We start from the raw sequence: 19,490 nt of genomic DNA on the forward strand, positions 1-19,490 counted from the left end.
TGGCTCACCTCTCCAGAAGGGTATGGGAGAATGTGATGCTAACCAAGATGAAGTTCTACCAGGCTTGCGTGTTGAGCATGCTGCTTTATGAAGGCGAGTCTTGGGCAATCACAGCCATCAGTGGTGACGCCTCAATGCCTTCCACAAGCACTGTGTCAGGAGGATTTTGGGTATCACATGGCAGGACAGAGTTTCAAACAAAGGTGTGCTCTCCCAGGCCCACATTCCCAGCATGTTTGCACTCCTGTCTCAGTGACATCTACTCTGGCTTGGTCGTGTCCACAGAATGGGTGGCAGGATCTCCAAGGATGTGCTGTATGGGGAGCTGGCTTCAGGCACCAGGCCCATTGGCAGGTACCAGGCCCATATGTTAGAAAGATGTCTGCAAATGAGATGTGAAGGTTGGCAACATCAACCCCGCTGTGTGGGAATCTCTTGCAAATGACTGCAGTGCCTGGAGACAGGCAGGCAGGTCATGTATCCACAGCAGTGACCAGAAGAGGAATGACCGCTGGGAGGAGCGCAGAGAGAAGAAACAGCATGGTGCATCTGCAGCAGCACAACCGGACACCTTCATCTGCCCCAGCTACAGCAAACCATGTCTCCATAGCCAGTCTCCACAGCCACAGCAGGTGCTGCAACCTTCCAACAGTGTGACCCTACCCTCAAAGGCACAGTCCTCCATTGCCTCCCGAGACAGACAGGTGCCAACAATTAATTTTGCAGTGTTGTTGTAAGGAGTACAAAATAACATACGCAAAGTGTTTTGACCATTCAGAAGCACAATATGAATCAGGAGTGGGGAACCTTTCTCTGTCTGAGAGCTGCAATCCCTTATGGGCAACCTTCGGAAGGCCACATCCCAGGAGTGGGCGGGGCCAGAGGCAAAAGAGGGTGGGGCCATAAATGCACATTTTACTTTGTACAGTAGGCTAATTTCTACACAAGCTCACACCTCCCTCTTGATATGCCACCCAATAAAGCAAGAGGCATTCCAGGAGGGTGTGAAGCCAGGCCTTGGGAGTGAGAGGTGTGGGAAGGGGAAGGAGTCCGAGGGCCAGATTGAGAAGTCTGCAGGGCCACATTTGGCCCCCAGGCCTAAGGCTCCCCACCCCTGATAGGAATGCTAAGGAGTCTATTATGTAGGGCGAGCTTGCGGCCCTAGTATTCCCACTTGCCTTTCGATTCTTTTCCTAACGCCGCCATCGCTTCTTCTGTAACCCCAAGAAGGCATCATTCTGCCAATACCTTTTCCCTGGTACAATTTACCTTTCCGGTTGCAACAGCAGTGCCAGGTAGCCTATGGCGCCCCTGCTTAATATGCTAACAAGATTGCTAATGATGCCTGTTAATTAGTCAAGCTACGCACGGAACGAAGTCATTTCCTCCTTGGAAGGAAGCTTTCTGAAGGGTCCTAATGAGGTTATAACAAATCCCTCGCATACTGCTTTGCACATAGACGACGTGGAAAATGCAACCCATGAGGTTGGCTCCAGCTTTTGGGGTGTCCTCTGGAAACATGGCTCAGAAGATCCCCTCTGCTGATGGGGGTGCAGACAGTAAAGGTTTTTCCTCTGGTAAAACATGGTCCCAATTTCATCCCAAAGTTTGCTTTTTGAGCAAACTAACTAATGAAAATTGAGATTGCTGGAATGACTATGGTAGCCATGAGTCAGGATTCACCTCCCTCGCTGGAAACCCTGGAAGTTAAATTTCTGAAGGGGGGTTGCGTAAATCAGGTAGCCCATGTGGTGCCCTCCAAATGTCGCTGGACTCCAGCTCCCATCAGCCCTTGATGCTGGCTGGAGCAGATGGGCACTGTAGTCCAACAACCTCTGGAGGGCATCCCCTTGGCAACCCCTGGTGCAGATGAATCCCTAGTGCACATCCATGCACTAAAGCGCATTGCAGCACGCAGCCTGCTGTTTCACACACCGCAGCTGCTGAGATATAATTTCAACTGCTGATTACATAGGATAGTACAGTTGCATTTATAGATCTTCAACCATGAGCACAACTATTCTCTTTTGCTTTAGCATTAGTGCAGAGTGAATGAATACAACATGGAGCATTTGCAGCAGACCCGAAGCAGATGCTCCACCCAGAAAGGGCTGTGAAGAAATGTTAGTGGATGAATGTTCTATGCACAACTGCAAGGAACTCTGGAGCACATCAACATCATCATCATCATCACCATAATTTTATTATTTATACCCCACCCATCTGGTTGGGTTTCCTCAGCCACTCTGGGTGACTCCCAACATAGGACTAAAAACAGAATAAAACTTCAAACATTAAAAACTTCCCTAAACAGGGCTGCCGTCAGATGTCTTCTAAAAGTCAGACAGTTGTTTATTTCCTTGACATCTGATGGGAGGGCGTTCCACAGAGCGGGTGCCACTACCGAGAAGGCCCTCTGCCTGGTTCCCTGTAACCTCACTTCTCGCAGTGAGGGAACTGCCCAAAGGCCCTCAGAGCTGGACCTCAGCGTCCGGGCTGAACGGTGGGGGTTTGCACAGGGCAAAGGCAATTCTTGTTATGTTATGGATTCCATCACCGTTTGCTTTCTCCTTCTGAGAGGTCCAGTCAATTTTAGCAGCCAAGGTACCTTCCATGGAAGTCTGCTTTGGGATATTAGAGGTGACCTAGTTCAGCTGTTATCCCTCCAGGAAGTCCCAGACTCTGCTCATGGTCAGCAACAGTAAGTTTCAAATAACATTGTTTGGCCACCTCATTTAATTATACAGTCTCAACGTTTGCCTACTTTCTTATTCTCCCCCACTCTACAGAACTATAGAGTTCTATCATGCAGTGTCTCTGTCCACCTTCTTTTCCCCCAGACCACAGAATACTGGAGGGCCTGGCTTTTGCCTCCCCTGCTGTAAGATATCTATCTTAAAGGACCATTGGTCATCCTGTCTTGAGATTATGGGAGCTGGAATCCAACAACCTCAGAAGGGCAAGGGCACCAGGGCCCTCCACCCCTGGTATAAACATTAATGGACCAGATTCCACTTCATTAGATGCATGAAACAATCCCAAATTATAGCTAAGAAATAGTGTCGAAGTTATCTTTTCCCTTCGCCCTCCCAGTCCCTTTTCGTTTTGTATCATTTCTTTGTAGATTATAAACCTAAGGGTGGAGTCTGTCTTGTTGATATTGATTTGGGAGCCACACTAGGAACCTTTTCTGGCTGATGTGTGGAGTAAAATGTCTTTGGGTGAATGAATGGAGAGAGAGAGAGAGAGAGAGAGAGAGAGAGAGAGAGAGAGAGAGAGAGACCCAAGGATGTGTGTGTGTAGAGGAAGGTCAGAGGGAATAAAAAAGGACAGATAATTACACAAAAGCAAATAGCTACAACGGCAATTAGCAGGGCTGTCTTGGTGATAACAAAAAGTCCTGGCATTTGTTAATCTTTGAGGTATCACAAGACTCTTTGTTGATTTTGTTACAAGAGACTAACAACACAAATCTAACCATGTCTATTGAGATATAAAGGTTAGGATTGAAGGCTAACATGGCACCACTCTGGAAATTCTAGCATTGGCAACCTAACTGACACACATCATGTGCTTTTAAAAAAAAGCATTATCTTGATTTAAGATGCAGATTTGAATCTTCTGGTTGTAATTTGGCAGTTCCCTGTTGCAGTCTCCATTTGAAATTCTTTTGTTCAATAGCCACCTTAAGATCAGTTGCAGAATATCCTGGGGGCCGGAGATATTCCCTCACTGGCTTTTCCCTAATGCCATTTCCAATGTCAGATTCGTGCCCATTTTATTTTATTTTTAATTGTTTTGCAGTAGAAATTAGCCAGTTCGGCCTATGCAGAATGCAAAGCAGCTTTACAGGTAGATGAGAGCTCATGCTGGAAGTTGAGCAGGTAGATGAACCCCTGATGTTGTGGGTGTTTTGAGGTCCTTAATAGCATTGCATGAGTAGACATAGGGACCAAGGCTACATTAGCGGAATAAGGGTCTTTCCTAACAATTCTCAGCACCCTTAACAAGCTACAGTTCCCAGGATTCTTTGAAGAAGGCTTCCAGGGATGGGTGCCAGTGGTGGCATGACTAGAGCCACAAGAGGGCAGAGTAACTGATGCAACTCTTGCATCAGTACTGAAAGGTACTGAAGGCTACCTTTCAGCTAATGATGGAAGAGTCCGGCGGCTCTGGTTTATCTCCGTTTCTCATTTTTCCCATCTCCACATCAGTTCTCCACATCAATTTGCAAATTCTTTTCCAGAAAAGGTTTTCCCAAAAGTTCATTAGCGTTATAATGTGAATTTCTCCTGAATCTACACATTTTTGCAAAGCAACTTTCTCCAGTATAAAGCATCTTTGTATGCTGTTTTCATGAATATATGCAATTTTATACACAATTTACCTAATATATACATGTTTGTGCACATTACTTGGCTGCATTATAAAATTAGGAGAAGCGCAGTTCTCAAAAGACAAATACGCTTCGATTTGCATATTGTTTCAGGAAGTGTGAATTAGATAGATTCATCTTTAAAGGTGAACTGAGCTGAATTTCTCCCTACTTCTTTATTCCAGCTGCACCACAGTCAGAGGCTTCTAGCCATAATGACTCTGCTCTGCCTCCACAGTCAGAGGCAATAATGCTTCTGAATACCAGTTGCTGGAAGCCAAAGGCATCTGGTTGGCTGTTGTGAGAACAGGATGCTGGACAAGGTGGGCCATTGGCCTCTTCCAGCAGGCTCTCCTTGTATTCTTAGGGTTCTACACACACTTTTCTCCATCCAGGCAAGCAAGAGTCATTGTCACAGTTCAGGGACACATCCCAGCCAGACAAAAGCACTCAGGAAGGGCATGGAGCAGGGCAGATGAGGGGTGTGGCTTGCAGAGAGTGCCATGGGCCAAACAAAAGAGGCCTGGGGGCCACATTCAGCCCCTGTGCCTGGGGGGGGGGGGACTCCTGGTCTAGAATTGTAGCCAATGAAGGGAATTATTTCACTCCTCCATTTGTATTCAGTGATTCGAACAACCTTAAAAAGGCAGCCATCCAGCAAAGCTCAGGTGGAAGCTGAAGAAAGATCTATTTGTCACCCAGAACTGTGGCTAAGTTCAGGGTCCCAATAAGACCCCGGCATGTGTGCATTACGCTTCATATTTGCTCCCAGCACCTTGCCAAGACACCTCAGGACAATGGTGACAGAGAAACATCCTCCCAGCTTGAAATGTCGCACATTTTTGAAGATGTGGAGCTTTTTTGTGGGTGGCCTGAGTGCTTTGCCTTTGCCTGACAAGTGCCCTGGCATCCCAGCTGAACTGACAAGGCAGCCGTCATGCAGGTTTGAGGATGCCTCTTGCCGCAGTTGCTTCCCCTCCCGCTTTTTAATGCTGCAGTTTTATATTTATGAATAATTGAAGTGTGATTTGTGGCTTGCAAGAGCCTGGCTGCACGGCGCCCCCATAAATCTGCTCCAAGAATGGAGTGACCTTGTGCCTTTTCTCTCTCCCCTCTGCTTTTCTTTTCCTTTGGCCTCCTCTCCCCCCCCCCCTTACATTCATTCATCTATCCATCCATCCTTGCATTTTTTATGAATAGCTAAAAATGAATCCACACTTTAAAAAAAAAAAAAAGCAGGGGGAGTGATAACATGAAAAACTATCCACAGGGGCTTCTCAACTCCTGCCATAATGTTTTGTCCTGGAATGGGAAGGTGCACATATATCTCCTTCTCAAGTCTAGAGCAACCAGCTTTTGCATCCAAATTTACCAGCTTCCTCTTTAGGGTTGCCGACACTCAAGAGCCAGTACAGTGTAGTGGTTAAAGTGTCAGACTAGGATGTGGGAGACCACAGTTCAAATCCCCTGTTAGGCATGAAGCTCACTGGGTGACCTTGGGCCATTCACAGACCCTCAGCCTGGCCTACTTCACAGGGTTGTTGTCAGGATAAAATATGAGGGAAAGGAAGTGAGAGCCAATGACTCCTTGGAAGAATGGTAGGATATAAGCTGGCAATTGAATCCTAGGCTGAATGAAACCATTGGTCCATCTAGTTCAGTGGTTTCTACACTAACACTTCTGTAGAATTTCAGACAAGGGTCTCTCCCAGACCTACCTTGCAGCATGGGTGTCTCAAAAACAAGTCATGCCAGACTAATCTTATTTCCTTTTCTGATAGAGTTACAGGCTTGGTGGATCAGGGGAATGCTGTGGATGTAGCACATCTTGATTTACTGCTTTGCTGGTTTCAGGCTGTATTTTTGTTTTCATGATATTGTTTATTGTTTCAATGTTGTGCACTGCTTAGAGGTTTTTAAAATATTAAGCAGCTTAGAATTTCTTTTAAATGATGAATAAACAAACCAGCTATATTCCAGCCATACTACACCTGACAGCACTATATCAGACTCTACCCCAAATACACCAGGTTCTACCCACAGCCTGCTAGATTCCACCCCCAGCCCATCAATGCTCCGTCCTCATTCTCCCACATCCCACTCAGCCTTTGCCCTAGACCAGCTGGCTCCACCCATCATCGACCGGATTCTCCCCATGCAAACAGTTTGCCAGATGGAGCCTAGCACAATCCAATGTGTATTTATCTATATGTACAGAGGATGGGGGAGAAATCTGATGCAGTTTGTATTTAAAGTTGAACCCACACCATCTGCATTTTCCAAAACAATATGAAGACTGAAACAGCCATCTTCAAAATTTGCAGTTCGCTGTATTTGCGATGCAGTTCCCCAGCCAAGTAATGTGTACCCAAAAAATGCACATAGTGGTGTAAAGTGAGCATTGAAATGCATATGCAAGTAAAAAACAATATACACAATTGTGTATTGATTTATATATTGTGTATTTGGGGTAATTGCTTTGCAAAAATGTATATATTTGGCAAAATTGTACATATGTATATAAGGAGAAATTCATCCCAAAATGCTGGTGAATTTTCATGAGAGCTTTTTAAAATTAAAACTGAGATGGAAATGCGGAGAACTGAAGGTTGGGAAACTGAGAGAAACTGAAAAGTGACAGATTTGCCCACCGCTAGGTTGGTGGTGGGTTGCTTTGCTTTGTTTTGTTATGGTGGGTGAAGATTCAAATGTACTTCTTCCCAACCTGCAGGAAAAGCTTCACCACTCAATTCTCCTGGTTGAAACTGAGAAATGTGCAATCAGCAGGGATCTGTTCTTTCACAGCTCAGGTTTTTTTGCCCCCTTTCCTTCCCTGATTCTTTGAAGTCTGGTTCCAGTTGCAAGCTGCAGTCACTTTTGAGTTAAAGTTTTGACTAAGAGCTAAGGGGGTGGGGAGGTCTCTCCAGTGGTGCTGAGCTTCACTGAAGTTCCTGCAGGTTGGATTGCTATGGATCAAGGTCTCCAATCGCTCCATGGCCTCTGCCTTCTCTCCATCTTGTTTCAGATGCTGACCATCCAAGGAGGAGACAGATTTGGAAACCTTTGCTCAGGCTCACCTGCTTTTGCTTTTTGGATGCCTGTTCTTAAAAAAGGAAAGCCTGAATATGTGCCCCCACACTAGGGATAGGCAAGTAAATTTTGGTTCCTCTCTGTTTCTCACAAAGTTTTAGTGCAAATTTATCTTAATCTACATATTTTTCTATGTAGTTTTGCCTAATATACACAGATTTGCAAAGCAGTTTCTCCTGGTAATGCATATGTAGTTTTCACTAACACATGCGTTTCCAGGCGCACATCATCAAAGTATATAGAGTTTTGTAAATTGCTTGGCTAGAGAACTGTATTCCAAAATCTGGGGAAATGGAAATCTTGTGTGTTGTTTCAGAAAATGTGAATCAGTTATGTTAGCCTTTAAATGCCAACATGGGGGCCTCCAGATGTTGTTGCACTCCAACAGCAGCCATACTATAGTCATATAGTATATGGCTATCCTACCCTGAACATTCCTGAACTCATCTGATCTCTGAAGCTAAGCAGGGTCAGGCCTGGTTAGTACTTGGATGGGAGACCACCTCCTTGTCTCAGTAGAGGATGAGACTCGTAATCTCAGAGTCATGGGTTTGAACTCCACATTGGACAAAAAAATCCTGTATTGCAGGGGGTTAGACTAAATGACCCTCATGGTCCCTCTACAACTCTATTATTCTATTAGCATGTCCAGTGGCCAGGGACTATGGGAGGTGGAATACAAGAGCATATGGAGAGCATGTTGGCTAGCCCTGGTTTCCACCAGCAGGCAAAACATTTCCAGGTTTCAGAAAGAGATTTTTTTTCCCCCAGCACCAGGGATTGAACCTGGCATCTTCCGCATGCAAGAAATGTGTTCTCCCACTGAGCTTCTGCTCTCCCCTCACCTGTTTTTGCTGGTATTTCTCTTGGTAGGTTCGTCTGCTGCCACCCCACCAATGGCAAGATGAGTAGGCCACGCGGCGCACGGTTATGACACCATGAAGAGTTACCATGGGGAGCGCAGCCAGTCACGAGAACACCCCTGCCACTGCGTCCCAGAGGCCTGCGACCAGCCGATGGAATACATCCACCATAGCCAGGAGTCTCGCCAGCCATACCTCCTCAGCCCCAGCGAGCCTTGTTCCCTGGACCACTACTGCTCATCGCGGGGCTCTGCCGAGGCCCCGCTCAGCCTAACGGAGCCCCTCTCAGCCGCCAGCAGCAGCAGCACCTTCCCTAGGATGCACCACACGCCGCAGCAGTACGACTCCTGCGACGAGTGCATGGCGGCCGCCCACCCTTCCGGCAAGATCAACCGGCTGCCCCCCACCCTCCTCGACCAGTTTGAGAAGCAGCTGCCCCTGCACCACGACGGCTTCCACACCTTGCAGTACCAGCGGGCCAGCAGCACGGAGCAGCCGCGGAGCGAGAGCCCCAGCCGCATCCGCCACCTCGTCCACTCGGTCCAGAAGCTCTTTGCCAAGTCTCACTCCCTGGAGGCCCCCTCCAAGCGAGAGTACAACGGCACCAAGATGGAAGGCCGGGGGGGCGAGGGAGGGTACCACCACCACCACCCTCACCACCACCACCGCCAGTCGCGCCACGGCAAGCGCAGCAAGAGCAAGGACCGCAAGATGGACTCCTCCTCCTCCTCCTCCCGCCACCGGAACAAGATGATGGGCTGGTGGAGCTCCGACGACAACCTGGACAGCGACAGCAGCTACATGGTGTCCGGGAGGCAGCACGCCATCGACCAGGCCACCCAGTACTGCGTGGACACCCCTGAAAGTGCCTTCAGAGACTTGACCTTGAAGAGTCTGAAGAGCGGAGGTGGGGAGGGCAAGTGCTTGGCTTGCGCGGGAATGTCCATGTCCCTCGATGGCCAGACGCTCAAGCGGAGCTCCTGGCATACCATGACCGTCAGCCAAGCGCGGGAGGCCTACCCCAGCTCGGGAGGAGGCCCGGAGAAAGCCTTGATGCTCCAGGAGGCCAAGGCCAAGGACCGATCCTATCATTATCTTCAGGTAAGGAGGTGGGTAGAGGCTGCGCTGCTGTAGAGGAGGAGCAAGCTTTGTGTCTCCAGTTCCATTCCATAGAGCCCCTTAGATACAGAGATATAGATGTCTATACCTTGATCAGGAATGGGGATGTTTTTGGATTACAGTCCCCAGCATCCTTGGCTGTGCTGGCTGGGGCTGATGGGATGGGCTGATCAGGCATGTAAAGCTGGGGCAGCGCATCCCATGCGCTCTAAGATGTGCACTAGTTAAAAGGGGCTTGATTCCTTGATCCAAGCAGCATATGAGGAGCCCCCTTCCATGATTGCAAGTCAGTCCATCGTAGGTTTGATCATGGATTAAAAAGACAGGAAGCATGCAGGGAATAAGCCCCTTCCTACTGACCAGGCCTGCAAAAAGAAAGGAAAGTGGGGGGGGGGAGCCTTGGGCTTTTTGGATTCCCTGCCACGCTGTTTCCAAGGGCAAATGCCCATCTATCCAATGAATGGCCAGCCTGGATCACTTTCAAAGGCTCTCCCCTGACGGTTTCTTCCCCAAGCTTAAGACTCCCCTCCTGCTGATTCCGAAAGCTCCCCCCCCCCCATTTGCCGTCTTGCTCTCTATTCCCTTTGCTCTCCTTTGCATTCCTATGATGCACTGCAGCTCCACCTTGATGTCGGTGATTAGAGAAATGTCAGGGCTATAATAGCCTCTGCCTGCAAAAGGAAGAAGAAGCACAAAGGCGGCTCTCTGTTTTAAAAGGCCCGAGGTTTCTGAGGAGCTGCTGCTTGCGTCAGCTTACCAAGGTGTCCGAAGACATCCGAGCATTGCGTTGCTCTTGCTAATAATGCCCAAACAAACAATTAAGATGAACCACCTTGCTCATCTCTCGGAGGGCGGCTTCTGCGCAGGCCTGATCAATGGGCTCCACACGCTAATGAGGAGGGCAACCTGGGACAAGGCAGCCAGAGAAAACGCATGGGGGTCTGAAGGATCTCTCCAGAATTAGTTGCTTATGGAAGCAGATGCATGAAACCTCTCCCCTTTGGCTCTTTTCTAAGTCTCCTAAGGGCCAAGCATGTAGGGTGAGGGGAACCAGGTATACCCAACCAAACATCTGGAGGGCTGGCCTAGGCTGAAGTGCAGGTCCACTAATATATTAGAAGAAAGGCAAGCTAAATTATTGTCGGTGTTATTGCTGCTGTTATTATTAATATTATATTCCACCCTTCCTCCAAAGGAAACCGGGATGGGAAACATGCCAGTGCTAAAACAAGACAACTAAAATGTCTCAAAACAGTTTAAAAACTATGTACCTCCAAACAGGTCCAACCCATCCTGTTTCTACCTTAATCAGCTAGTTATAAAAGTGCATCTACATGGAAATGTCTATTTAAATGCCTATTTTATCACATAGAAATATATTTTATCTAACTATTCACATTTCAAACATGTTTTATCTTAAAATATATTTGTCCACACATTTGAATAGTGGTGCAACAATAAAACTGCGAGCACATTTGCAAAGCTAAGCAGGGTCCACTATGGTTTCAACTTGAATGGGAGACCGTGTGTTGAGATTCCTGCATTGACTCTCAGGGTCCCTTCCAACTCTGAAGTTCTATGATTCTATGTTTCTTGAACTGAATACTCTATCACAAAATTCTGAGATGTGCAACATCCGAAGGATAGTTTCATTCTGATCTGTGCATTCCTCCAGGAGGTGCGGGTCAGGTCAGCTTGCTTTGGAATCCACAGAATTCCACAGAAGTCGATGGCTGAATTGCACATTGACTTGGAACGATTAGCCACACCTTGAGCTTTAGGGTGCTGGACTCTTTGTTCTCTATCAAAGGGCAGAAAGCTGCCTTAGGGGGCACAGGACAGAACATGTCCAGCACAAAGGGCAACATCTGGGCACCGCTGCCACCACTGACACACACTCTCTGGTTCTGCCGCCTGAGGTCACCTCCTCACTCTGCCTACTAGTAGGGCCGACCCTGTCTAATGGTTTTGCCGGAAGCATTAAGAAAGGTGAATTTGGTGGGTGCCCTTGTACCTAGGGACTGTTGTAAAGCTGTTGTCCTCCTCTCTAGGAACCAAGGTTCCTGAAAATGCTGAAGAGGTAAGGACCGGTCTGGTGCATTGTGTGGTTAACCCAGCAGTATTCCTCTTAGTCAAGGCTTTGAGAATAATTTTGCCTAATTTCCTGGACTGAGTTCCCAGTTTTCTGCCTTTTGTTCCTCAGATCTCTTGTTCATATTCCTGGCTGAATGTGCAGAGTGAGTGTTGGCGCTCATTTGGCTAGGAGGCTGACAGAAACAGAGACGAAACTTGGCACAGCTGCACACTACCGGTGGATGTGCTTGATCCTGGTGGAAAATTAAGCAGGATTCTGACCCCAGCTCAAAACGCAGCCAGATTCCAGAATCTCACTCCAATTCCTTGCTTCTGAAGCCTCACATATATTTTGATCTCTGCCCTGACTCTTCCCAAAGCTCAAGGCAAATACAAATGAAATATTGTTCAAGCAGTAGGCCCAGTTCACTGTACAGATAAAATGTAGAAAATAAAATGAGCCCCACAAAAACCCACACTTGCTTAGATCCAACTGTTAACAACCAGAACCTCTTACAGTTAGGACTGTGCAAGTAATTAAAGTTTTTGCTTGCTTGTTTGCTTGCTTGCTTGCTTATTGGTTTGCTAGCAGGGTTGTAAGTATGTAAGATGGGCAGGTGAGGGCTGGCTGAGAGCAAGCTGAGGTTGGTGGAGCCAAACCCCACTCAGCCTAATGGACCAGCCTTCACTGACCAGAATTACTTCCAGTCTCAGATACTGGCTGGTGGAAGGGGAGATCAGGTTAGAATTAGGCATTTTCAGGGGGACTTCAGTGGGTGGGGAGAAGGTTAAGTTGTGGGTGGGGAGAGGGTTAACTTCTACCCCATATTTGGCCTTAGCATTAAGTAGCAAACTCAGGCTTGGGAGCTCCACGTTTACTCTGTAACACATATCTCTGCCCTGGGGGGGGGGGGCTTTGATTCAGGTGACACTGAAAGGCAAACTTACCTAATTCACACTTTCCAAAACAAGATGTGAGTCAAAAGTCAGCCATCCTTCAAAATTCTCACACCTCTGAAATTTGCAGTGCAGTTCTCCAACCAAGTAATGTGCATAAACATACACGTACAAGCATTGATCAAAATGCATGTATTAGTGAAAAGAACATATACGAATATTAGTGGAAATTGTTTTGCAAAATTCTATTGGGCAAAAGGTGTATCAATGTATATTAATGCAAAAATCCATTAAAAATATGCATTTTAGGAGAAATTTGCACTGATATGCTAATGAATTTTTATGATGACTTTAAAACACACAGACACACCTTGGCGGAGAAATGTAAAGAACTTAAGGCAAGATAAATGAGAAGCTGGGAGAACCTGAAATTGACAGACTTGCCCAGTCCCTATCCTCTGCCTTTTCCCTAGATCCAACCAGGCTGCCTTGTGCAGCTAGGGTTGTGGTTTGCTTGCCTTTTGCAATCTGCCTGCTTCAGTCCCTGGCTTCCTCCTGCATTCCCCCCCCCCTCCTGTCTTCCTCTTTAACATGCACCTCACAGACTTTTGCAGAGGTCCCTGGCCTGCCGGCCTTCAGCCTGCATCATCAGGGCATCCCCCTCCCCTAGCACACACCTGGATGGCTGGATGGCTTGAATGAGCCTAGCAGCTGCTGCAGCTGCTGCATCACCGCCCTCCCTTCTTTCTCCCGGTTTGCTTCCTATTATAAAACATTTAAAGGTATTTCTTTAAAATAAATAAACAACTGCTGCTGGAAGGAACCAGGACTCTTCACCCCAGCTGCTGTTTGATGAACTGTGATTGAAAAATATACATATATCCCCTCATGGAGCTGGGATATTCAAGTTACATCATGATGACGATGACATGTATTTGTCACTTTTTAAACCAAAGTGTCTCAAAGCAACTTACAGGATAAAAATAGAAATTATTAATATTACTATTTATTAAATTTGTTGGTCACTTTATCTTGCCCAATGTAATCCAAAGCGACTTAGAACTGAATAAATGAACAAAAATCCCACATAGATGCATTAAAACCAAGCTGGGGTGTGGATTAACAAGGAGCATTGAAACCAAATACGAAAACAACAATAAAGTAAAATCTAATGTGCTCATATGCACACACACTGGGGGCTGCAGCCTTGCTCTCTCCACTGGTAGATTCCACTGCCCTTCCCACCCCATGCAACTACTAAGTTTTCAACCCCTGTTTTCACCTTCACCCCTGTGGCCATGCCTTCCCCCTATATTTGTTTGCTTCAGTCATCTGACAGGAGACTCCTGGGTGGGCTCTCAATTTGCATATCTAGTCCTTTCTGGGACTTGCTGCTTAAGGAGGACGCCAAATCCTGAAACTAGCCCTCCTTGGGCACACAGACCCACCACGTGATACACACACACAGGGACGCAGGTGATGCTGTGGTCTAAACCACTAAGCCTCTTGGGCTTGCCAATCAGAAGATTGGCGGTTTGAATCCCCACAACGGGGTGAGCTCCTGTTGCTCAGTCCCAGCTCCTGCCAACCTAACAGTTCAAAAGCATGCCAGTGCAAGTAGATAAATAGGTACCACTGCGGCAGGAAGGTAAACAGTGTTTCCGTAAGCTCTGGTTTCCGTCACTGTGTTCCGTTGCACCAGAAGCGGTTTAGTCATGCTGGCCACATGACCCAGAAAGCTCTCTGTGGACAAACGCCAGCTCCCTCAGCCTGAAAGTGAAATGAGCGCCACGACCCCATAGTTGCCTTTGACTGGACTTAACCGTGCAGAAGTCCTTTACCGTTTTATCTAACACACACACAGCTATTTTGGAGCTGCTTCTATGATCTTCTAGCATGTGGCTACTGTAGCTGTGTAAATATGCATTTGTTTATTTAAAGGCATTCCTAAACCACTTAATATTTTAAAAATCTCTAAGCAGTGTACACTGTGTACAATATAAAAACAATATGCGTGAAACAAAATACAACCTAAAACCAATGGAGCCATGTAAGAGCAAGTAAAGAAGTGATTCAGAGGGTTCGTACAAATAATTCAGGGTCCAATCTTATGGGTCAGGGAATGTCTGAGCAAAAAGATACATATTTTCAAGACATTGTGTGAAGCAGCTGGTAGCTACTGCTTCACCTGTGGTAGAGAATGCCCCATTTTGTGGCCACCACCCTATGGTATTCTGTAGAGTGCAATGCCACAAGTAGACGTTCTCCAGTTGGCTTAAGCAATCAGAGTCAGGCAGTTTTTCATGCCTGACATACAAGACCAACGCCTCCCTTTAGGTAGAGTGAAATCATCCCCTTAGGTGGCAAATGCTGTGGACAGTGGGGTCAGTACCCCAACTATGATCCTTTGCTGGGAAGACAAAGCTGTGTGTTCCATGTGGACTGTCTTGCACCGTCCCAGTCAATCTTTGCCAAACTGCCTTCCTCTAGATGGTGTTGGACTACATCTCCCATCAGCCCCAGCAAGCACAGCTGTGTTGGCTGGGGTGGGTGGGAGTAGTAGTCCAATGAAAGAAGCAATTAAAATGCAATTGACAATCACAGCACGTTACAAATGCTGCAGCCAACAGAAAAATCATTAAGCAGTCTGCCAAGACCTTTCACAATTTGCAAGTGGTCCGTGGAGGGCAGGGGGACGTTTGGGAACCACAGTCCTAATAAACACATTTTGTATACAATTTGGTGTAATATACATAATTTTGCCATCATTTCCCCTAATATAATGTAGTTGTATGCTATTTCCATTGATATACAGTATGCATTTCTGTGCACATTTTGTTCTGCCAGAGAACTGCATTGCAAAATTCAGAGAAGTGTGAATTTAGTAGGATATTTGTGTTTCCGTTCATGTATTGTTTTCAGAAGTGTGAATTTCTCCAAATCCCCTCCCACTTATTCACCAAATAACCTGTGCTCTCTCAATATGACAGAGGAGAAGGCAGCAAGATGACTGGTGAGTTACTGAGTCTCTAGGGCCCTGTGTTATCATTAGCTAAGACCACAGCCCAACATTTCTCAATACTATTTGCAAGATCACATCCTGACAACAGCAAGCATTACTCTGCTTGAACCAAACATCATTTTTATTTATTTCTCCTACAGTATTTCTACCCCATTCCGCAGCTACAAAAACCTCCTAAAAACCAATAGAATTCTGAAAACATGACACAGTGGTTGGGAGGAGGGAGGAAAGCAAATTCACATACTAGTTCTTCATTCTAAAGTTATTATTGTTGTTATAGATATTTATTAATTGCCTTCCAGATAGATAGCTATATCAAGGCAATGTACAAAAATGAGTGAAACTTAGTTGGATATAACCCATTATATTTAGTACATTGCCTTGATAGTCTAACTTAGTCATGTTCATTAATTTCAATAGGTCTGCTCTGAGCAATAAAAACAACTTTAAAAAACCCAATTAGGAACAACACAGAAAGCAACAGAATATGCATTTTTAAAACAATATGAAATGGACACTGCTGGCAGAGGCCTATTCATCCACCTGGGAAAGCTTGTCAGGAAAATAATGTCTTTATTCCCCACCAGACAAATTTCTTAGAAGTGTTCTTACCAGTTTCCCACACAACATTATCTCTCCCAACTGGATAAAGTAAACAGCCCATTCATGGAGAAGGAAATTCAAAGGTTTGGTTAGTAGGTTGCTTTTGTTTCAGTGAGGCACAAGTTACTCAGGCCTTGTTTGTATGCATATCTCACAGTTGGAAGGGACCACGAGAGTCGTGCAATGCCATAATCTTTCACCCAATGTGGGACTCAAATCCATGACTCTAAGATTAAGTCCCCTGCTCTACCAACTGAGCTACTTCTAATCTTTCCCAAGCAGATGCCCTCTGGTTGTTTTGGACTACAATTCCCATCCTGCTGGCTGGGGTGATGGGAGTTGCAGTCCAAAACATCTGAAGATGTCTAAATCCACAGTAAAGTTTTGCTTCATGTGAAACTCTGGTCAGGCCTGAGTGTTCCATTTCCCAGCATTCTCCAATCACAGGGTCTGCTCACACTGGAAAACTGGTTCAGTAGAAACAGCCAATCCCAGCCCTCCAGCCTGAGATTTAAGGCTCCAGTTAACTGGGGGGGGGGTGCCAAGCTTGGGACAACAAAGATTGGAGACCACCCTCCACAGCCCATGGCACTAGTCAAAGTCCTGCCTAAGGACCCCCCATCTCCCTCAGCCTGGACATATCAAAACTTATCCTGCTCCTTCTGTTTACATCCTTCTGCTCCCAGACATGATCCAAACTCCCCCCTTACCCCCAGCTTAGAGGCTTACTCAGCCAGCCAGCTCCATGACGGGCTTGTTCTTTTTTAATTAAAAGCTAATTAACTCTTCTCGCTCTCCCTCTCTGTGTGTGTTTTTTCCCCAGGGGGAAGGAGAGATTGAATGACACTTGACTTGATTGCCCATCCAGAGTGAGGGGCTGGAGGGAGGGGCTGCTGTATAGGGAACACTCCGCCCATCCCATCCTCGCTTTGGCTGTCCCCATCTCAGCCCACTGCAGCAGGGGGGTGGGCCCAAGGATGAAAAGAAACATCCCTTGATGTTTCCTGGGAGAAAGAGACAAAGAGGCAACTGTGTCTGTTCCGGCCTCTTGCTCCCATCTACCTGTTTTGCCCTCCTCCCGATAGCCCAAGGGATGCCAACTCGTCACCGGAAACTGGTAAGGGTGTCATCGGTGCAGACAGATGTTTGCCTGTCTGCTTTGCTGCTCTGGTTATGGGTGGGATTTCATCTGCCGGAGGAGCTATGAGGTGAGGATTTCTGGATGGGAGAAAGCCCTGCCTCTTTCTAGAGCAGACGTGCTTCCATGGGGTGGGAAACGAAATGACTTGGTCTGGGGAAAGTCCATCACATCTGGAGAGTCTTGAACTGAAGGGTAGTCAGGGTTCAAGCTCCGTTGCCAACTTGGCAACTTCCAAATATTTTTGAACTATAACTTCCATCAGCTGAAGGGCACCAAGTTGTCAAAGGATGCTCTAGAGAACTATGATGTATAGGTCAGGTTGTGTCTACAAGTAGGCAGCTTCCAGCTTTCTGGGGGCTAAGAAGCCAGCTTTGGTTGCCTCTAGCCAAAGAGCTCTGTTAGCTGCAAGATCTTGATGAGTCCATGTTTTGGGAATTTGGAATTGCATATGGAAATGTAGTGATAACTTCAGCGGCTAACCTAATTGCCAAACTGGGCAGGGTATCAGCAGTTCCATCAAGGGATCCCCTGGCTTTTTAGAAAATTTATAAACAGCTACTTGGGGGGTGGGGTGCAAGTTGGATCTGAGCCACTGAGGTAGGGGGACTAATGCATTTCCCCAGACTGTTTCCCCAGTTTAACTCTTCCATGTGAGTGGCCCTCTCAAAAAAAGCTTAGATCAGCTGTGGAGGTAGAAAGAGCTCAATTGTATTTTACCTGTATTTTCATCTTTGCTGGCTAATTGAAGTTTGGGTGATTAGAATTAGAATTTATATACTGCCCTATACCCGCAAGTCTCAGGGTGGTTCGCAGGATAAAATCAAAGTATAAAACCACCAAGTACATAATCAAAATAAAAGCAGCAACAACACAATAACCCTCCCCCAGTGCTATGTACATGATTTATTCTGTGTGTGTGTTGCCGGGGCTTCTTTTTCAGCTGGAATTCACCAGAACTGAGTATCGGCACCTCTTTGGTGCATTTGGGGCAAGCTTTAAAAAAAGGTTTTAAAAAGCTCACATATGATTTGGCTGTAGGAAACAATTGCTTTAAGTGTATGAAGCAAAATATGGCACATAGGGCAACCAATTTTACGCATGTATCTTATTCATCCTTCTCAGTATGGGCTCCTGAAAGCTGTAGTCCATAACACCTGGCGGGCACCAGGTTGGAGAAGGCTAGTTTAATGTATTTCAGTACCAACATTTTATCACCCCAAAAGAGAACTTAGCAGTTGTACACATCTCTTATTTAATTTGTAAATCTTAATAAAAATATTGATATCTTCTACGAACACTTAGCTTAATGTATTTTGGGATACAGGAACTCAGAGGAACACTCTGAACATCAAGTCAGATCAAGTTTGCACACACCTGTAGATCCCTTGATTTGACATCACCACCTGATGACTGGTAGCTGAATGTGTGAATGGGCTCTGATGAAAAATGTATGTCTTCTTGAAATGACGTCTGAGAGTGCAGTTCACTCTCAGATAAGTATCTTTCAGTTGCAGCCTCCTGCAACTATGTTAGCCAGGATCAACCCCATAAATTAAACAATGGGTTAACAGTTGATTAGCAGATTTGGATTTGGCTGCTTTTTGGCGGCAGAAGATCACTTTTTTTCTGAACTCGTACAATATATAAATACCAACATTTCTTTATGTAAAAAGTTTTGCTTAAAGCTCAGGGATAGAACTTTGAGTGGACTCGGTTGTTGTTGTTTTAAAAATCCAACTTCCTTTTAGATGTGAGTATTTTCCCCTTGTGAATATTTTTAAGTAAAAAGAGCAATATTCATTTTGACATTTCACATGAAGATAGAAGGCAGCAGAGTCTGGAGAAGATGTTTTCAGAAGCAAGGGAATAAGGGTTGTATCCATCCACTGCAGCACTAAGTCAAAGTCTCTTGGCAGCTTACTTCTTCCACTAGCAAAATGTTTTTGCTGCAGGAGAACATTGTTGCACAAGGAAATGCATAAGCAGGTTGCTGGTAACTTTGTTGCACAATAGATTTCACAATCTGTCGTGCAACAGATTTCGCCTTGTGCAACTGTTGCAATGAATTTGTCTGCTGTACAACATTAAAACTCACCCATGTGCCCAACACAAAAGCCCTTGGCACCAGCAAACAGAGAACATAAGATACACACACCAAAGAAAAAAGCCCACAGAAGAAGAAAATAGCTGAGCACATTTCTATCTTATGATGCATAAAAAACACATCCATTCTATGCAGATAAACCAGTTTATGGTTTTCAGCATGAAGGGATGGTGGGAGTCATAGGACAGCAACACATGGAGGGC

The 19,490-nt window shown here is 46.0% G+C and overlaps 1 protein-coding gene across 2 annotated transcripts in view; it reads left to right on the top strand.

Moving 5' to 3' along the window:
• DLGAP3 (DLG associated protein 3) overlaps positions 1–19,490 on the top strand; it is a 175,658-nt gene that overhangs the window by 132,142 nt on the left and 24,026 nt on the right. Inside the window, exons 3-4 of one of the 2 annotated variants that reach the window (XM_028738968.2) lie at positions 7,401–7,523; positions 8,339–9,429. In XM_028738968.2, the coding sequence (XP_028594801.2) occupies positions 8,404–9,429 (1,026 nt within the window). In that variant the 5' untranslated portion in view covers positions 7,401–7,523; positions 8,339–8,403. The remainder of the gene's footprint in view (positions 1–7,400; positions 7,524–8,338; positions 9,430–19,490) is intronic. The other variant, XM_077931929.1, reaches the window with a different exon arrangement.

Source organism: Podarcis muralis, chromosome 7 (genome assembly GCF_964188315.1).
Source record: "Podarcis muralis chromosome 7, rPodMur119.hap1.1, whole genome shotgun sequence".
NCBI classification, from domain to species: Eukaryota; Metazoa; Chordata; class Lepidosauria; order Squamata; family Lacertidae; genus Podarcis; species Podarcis muralis.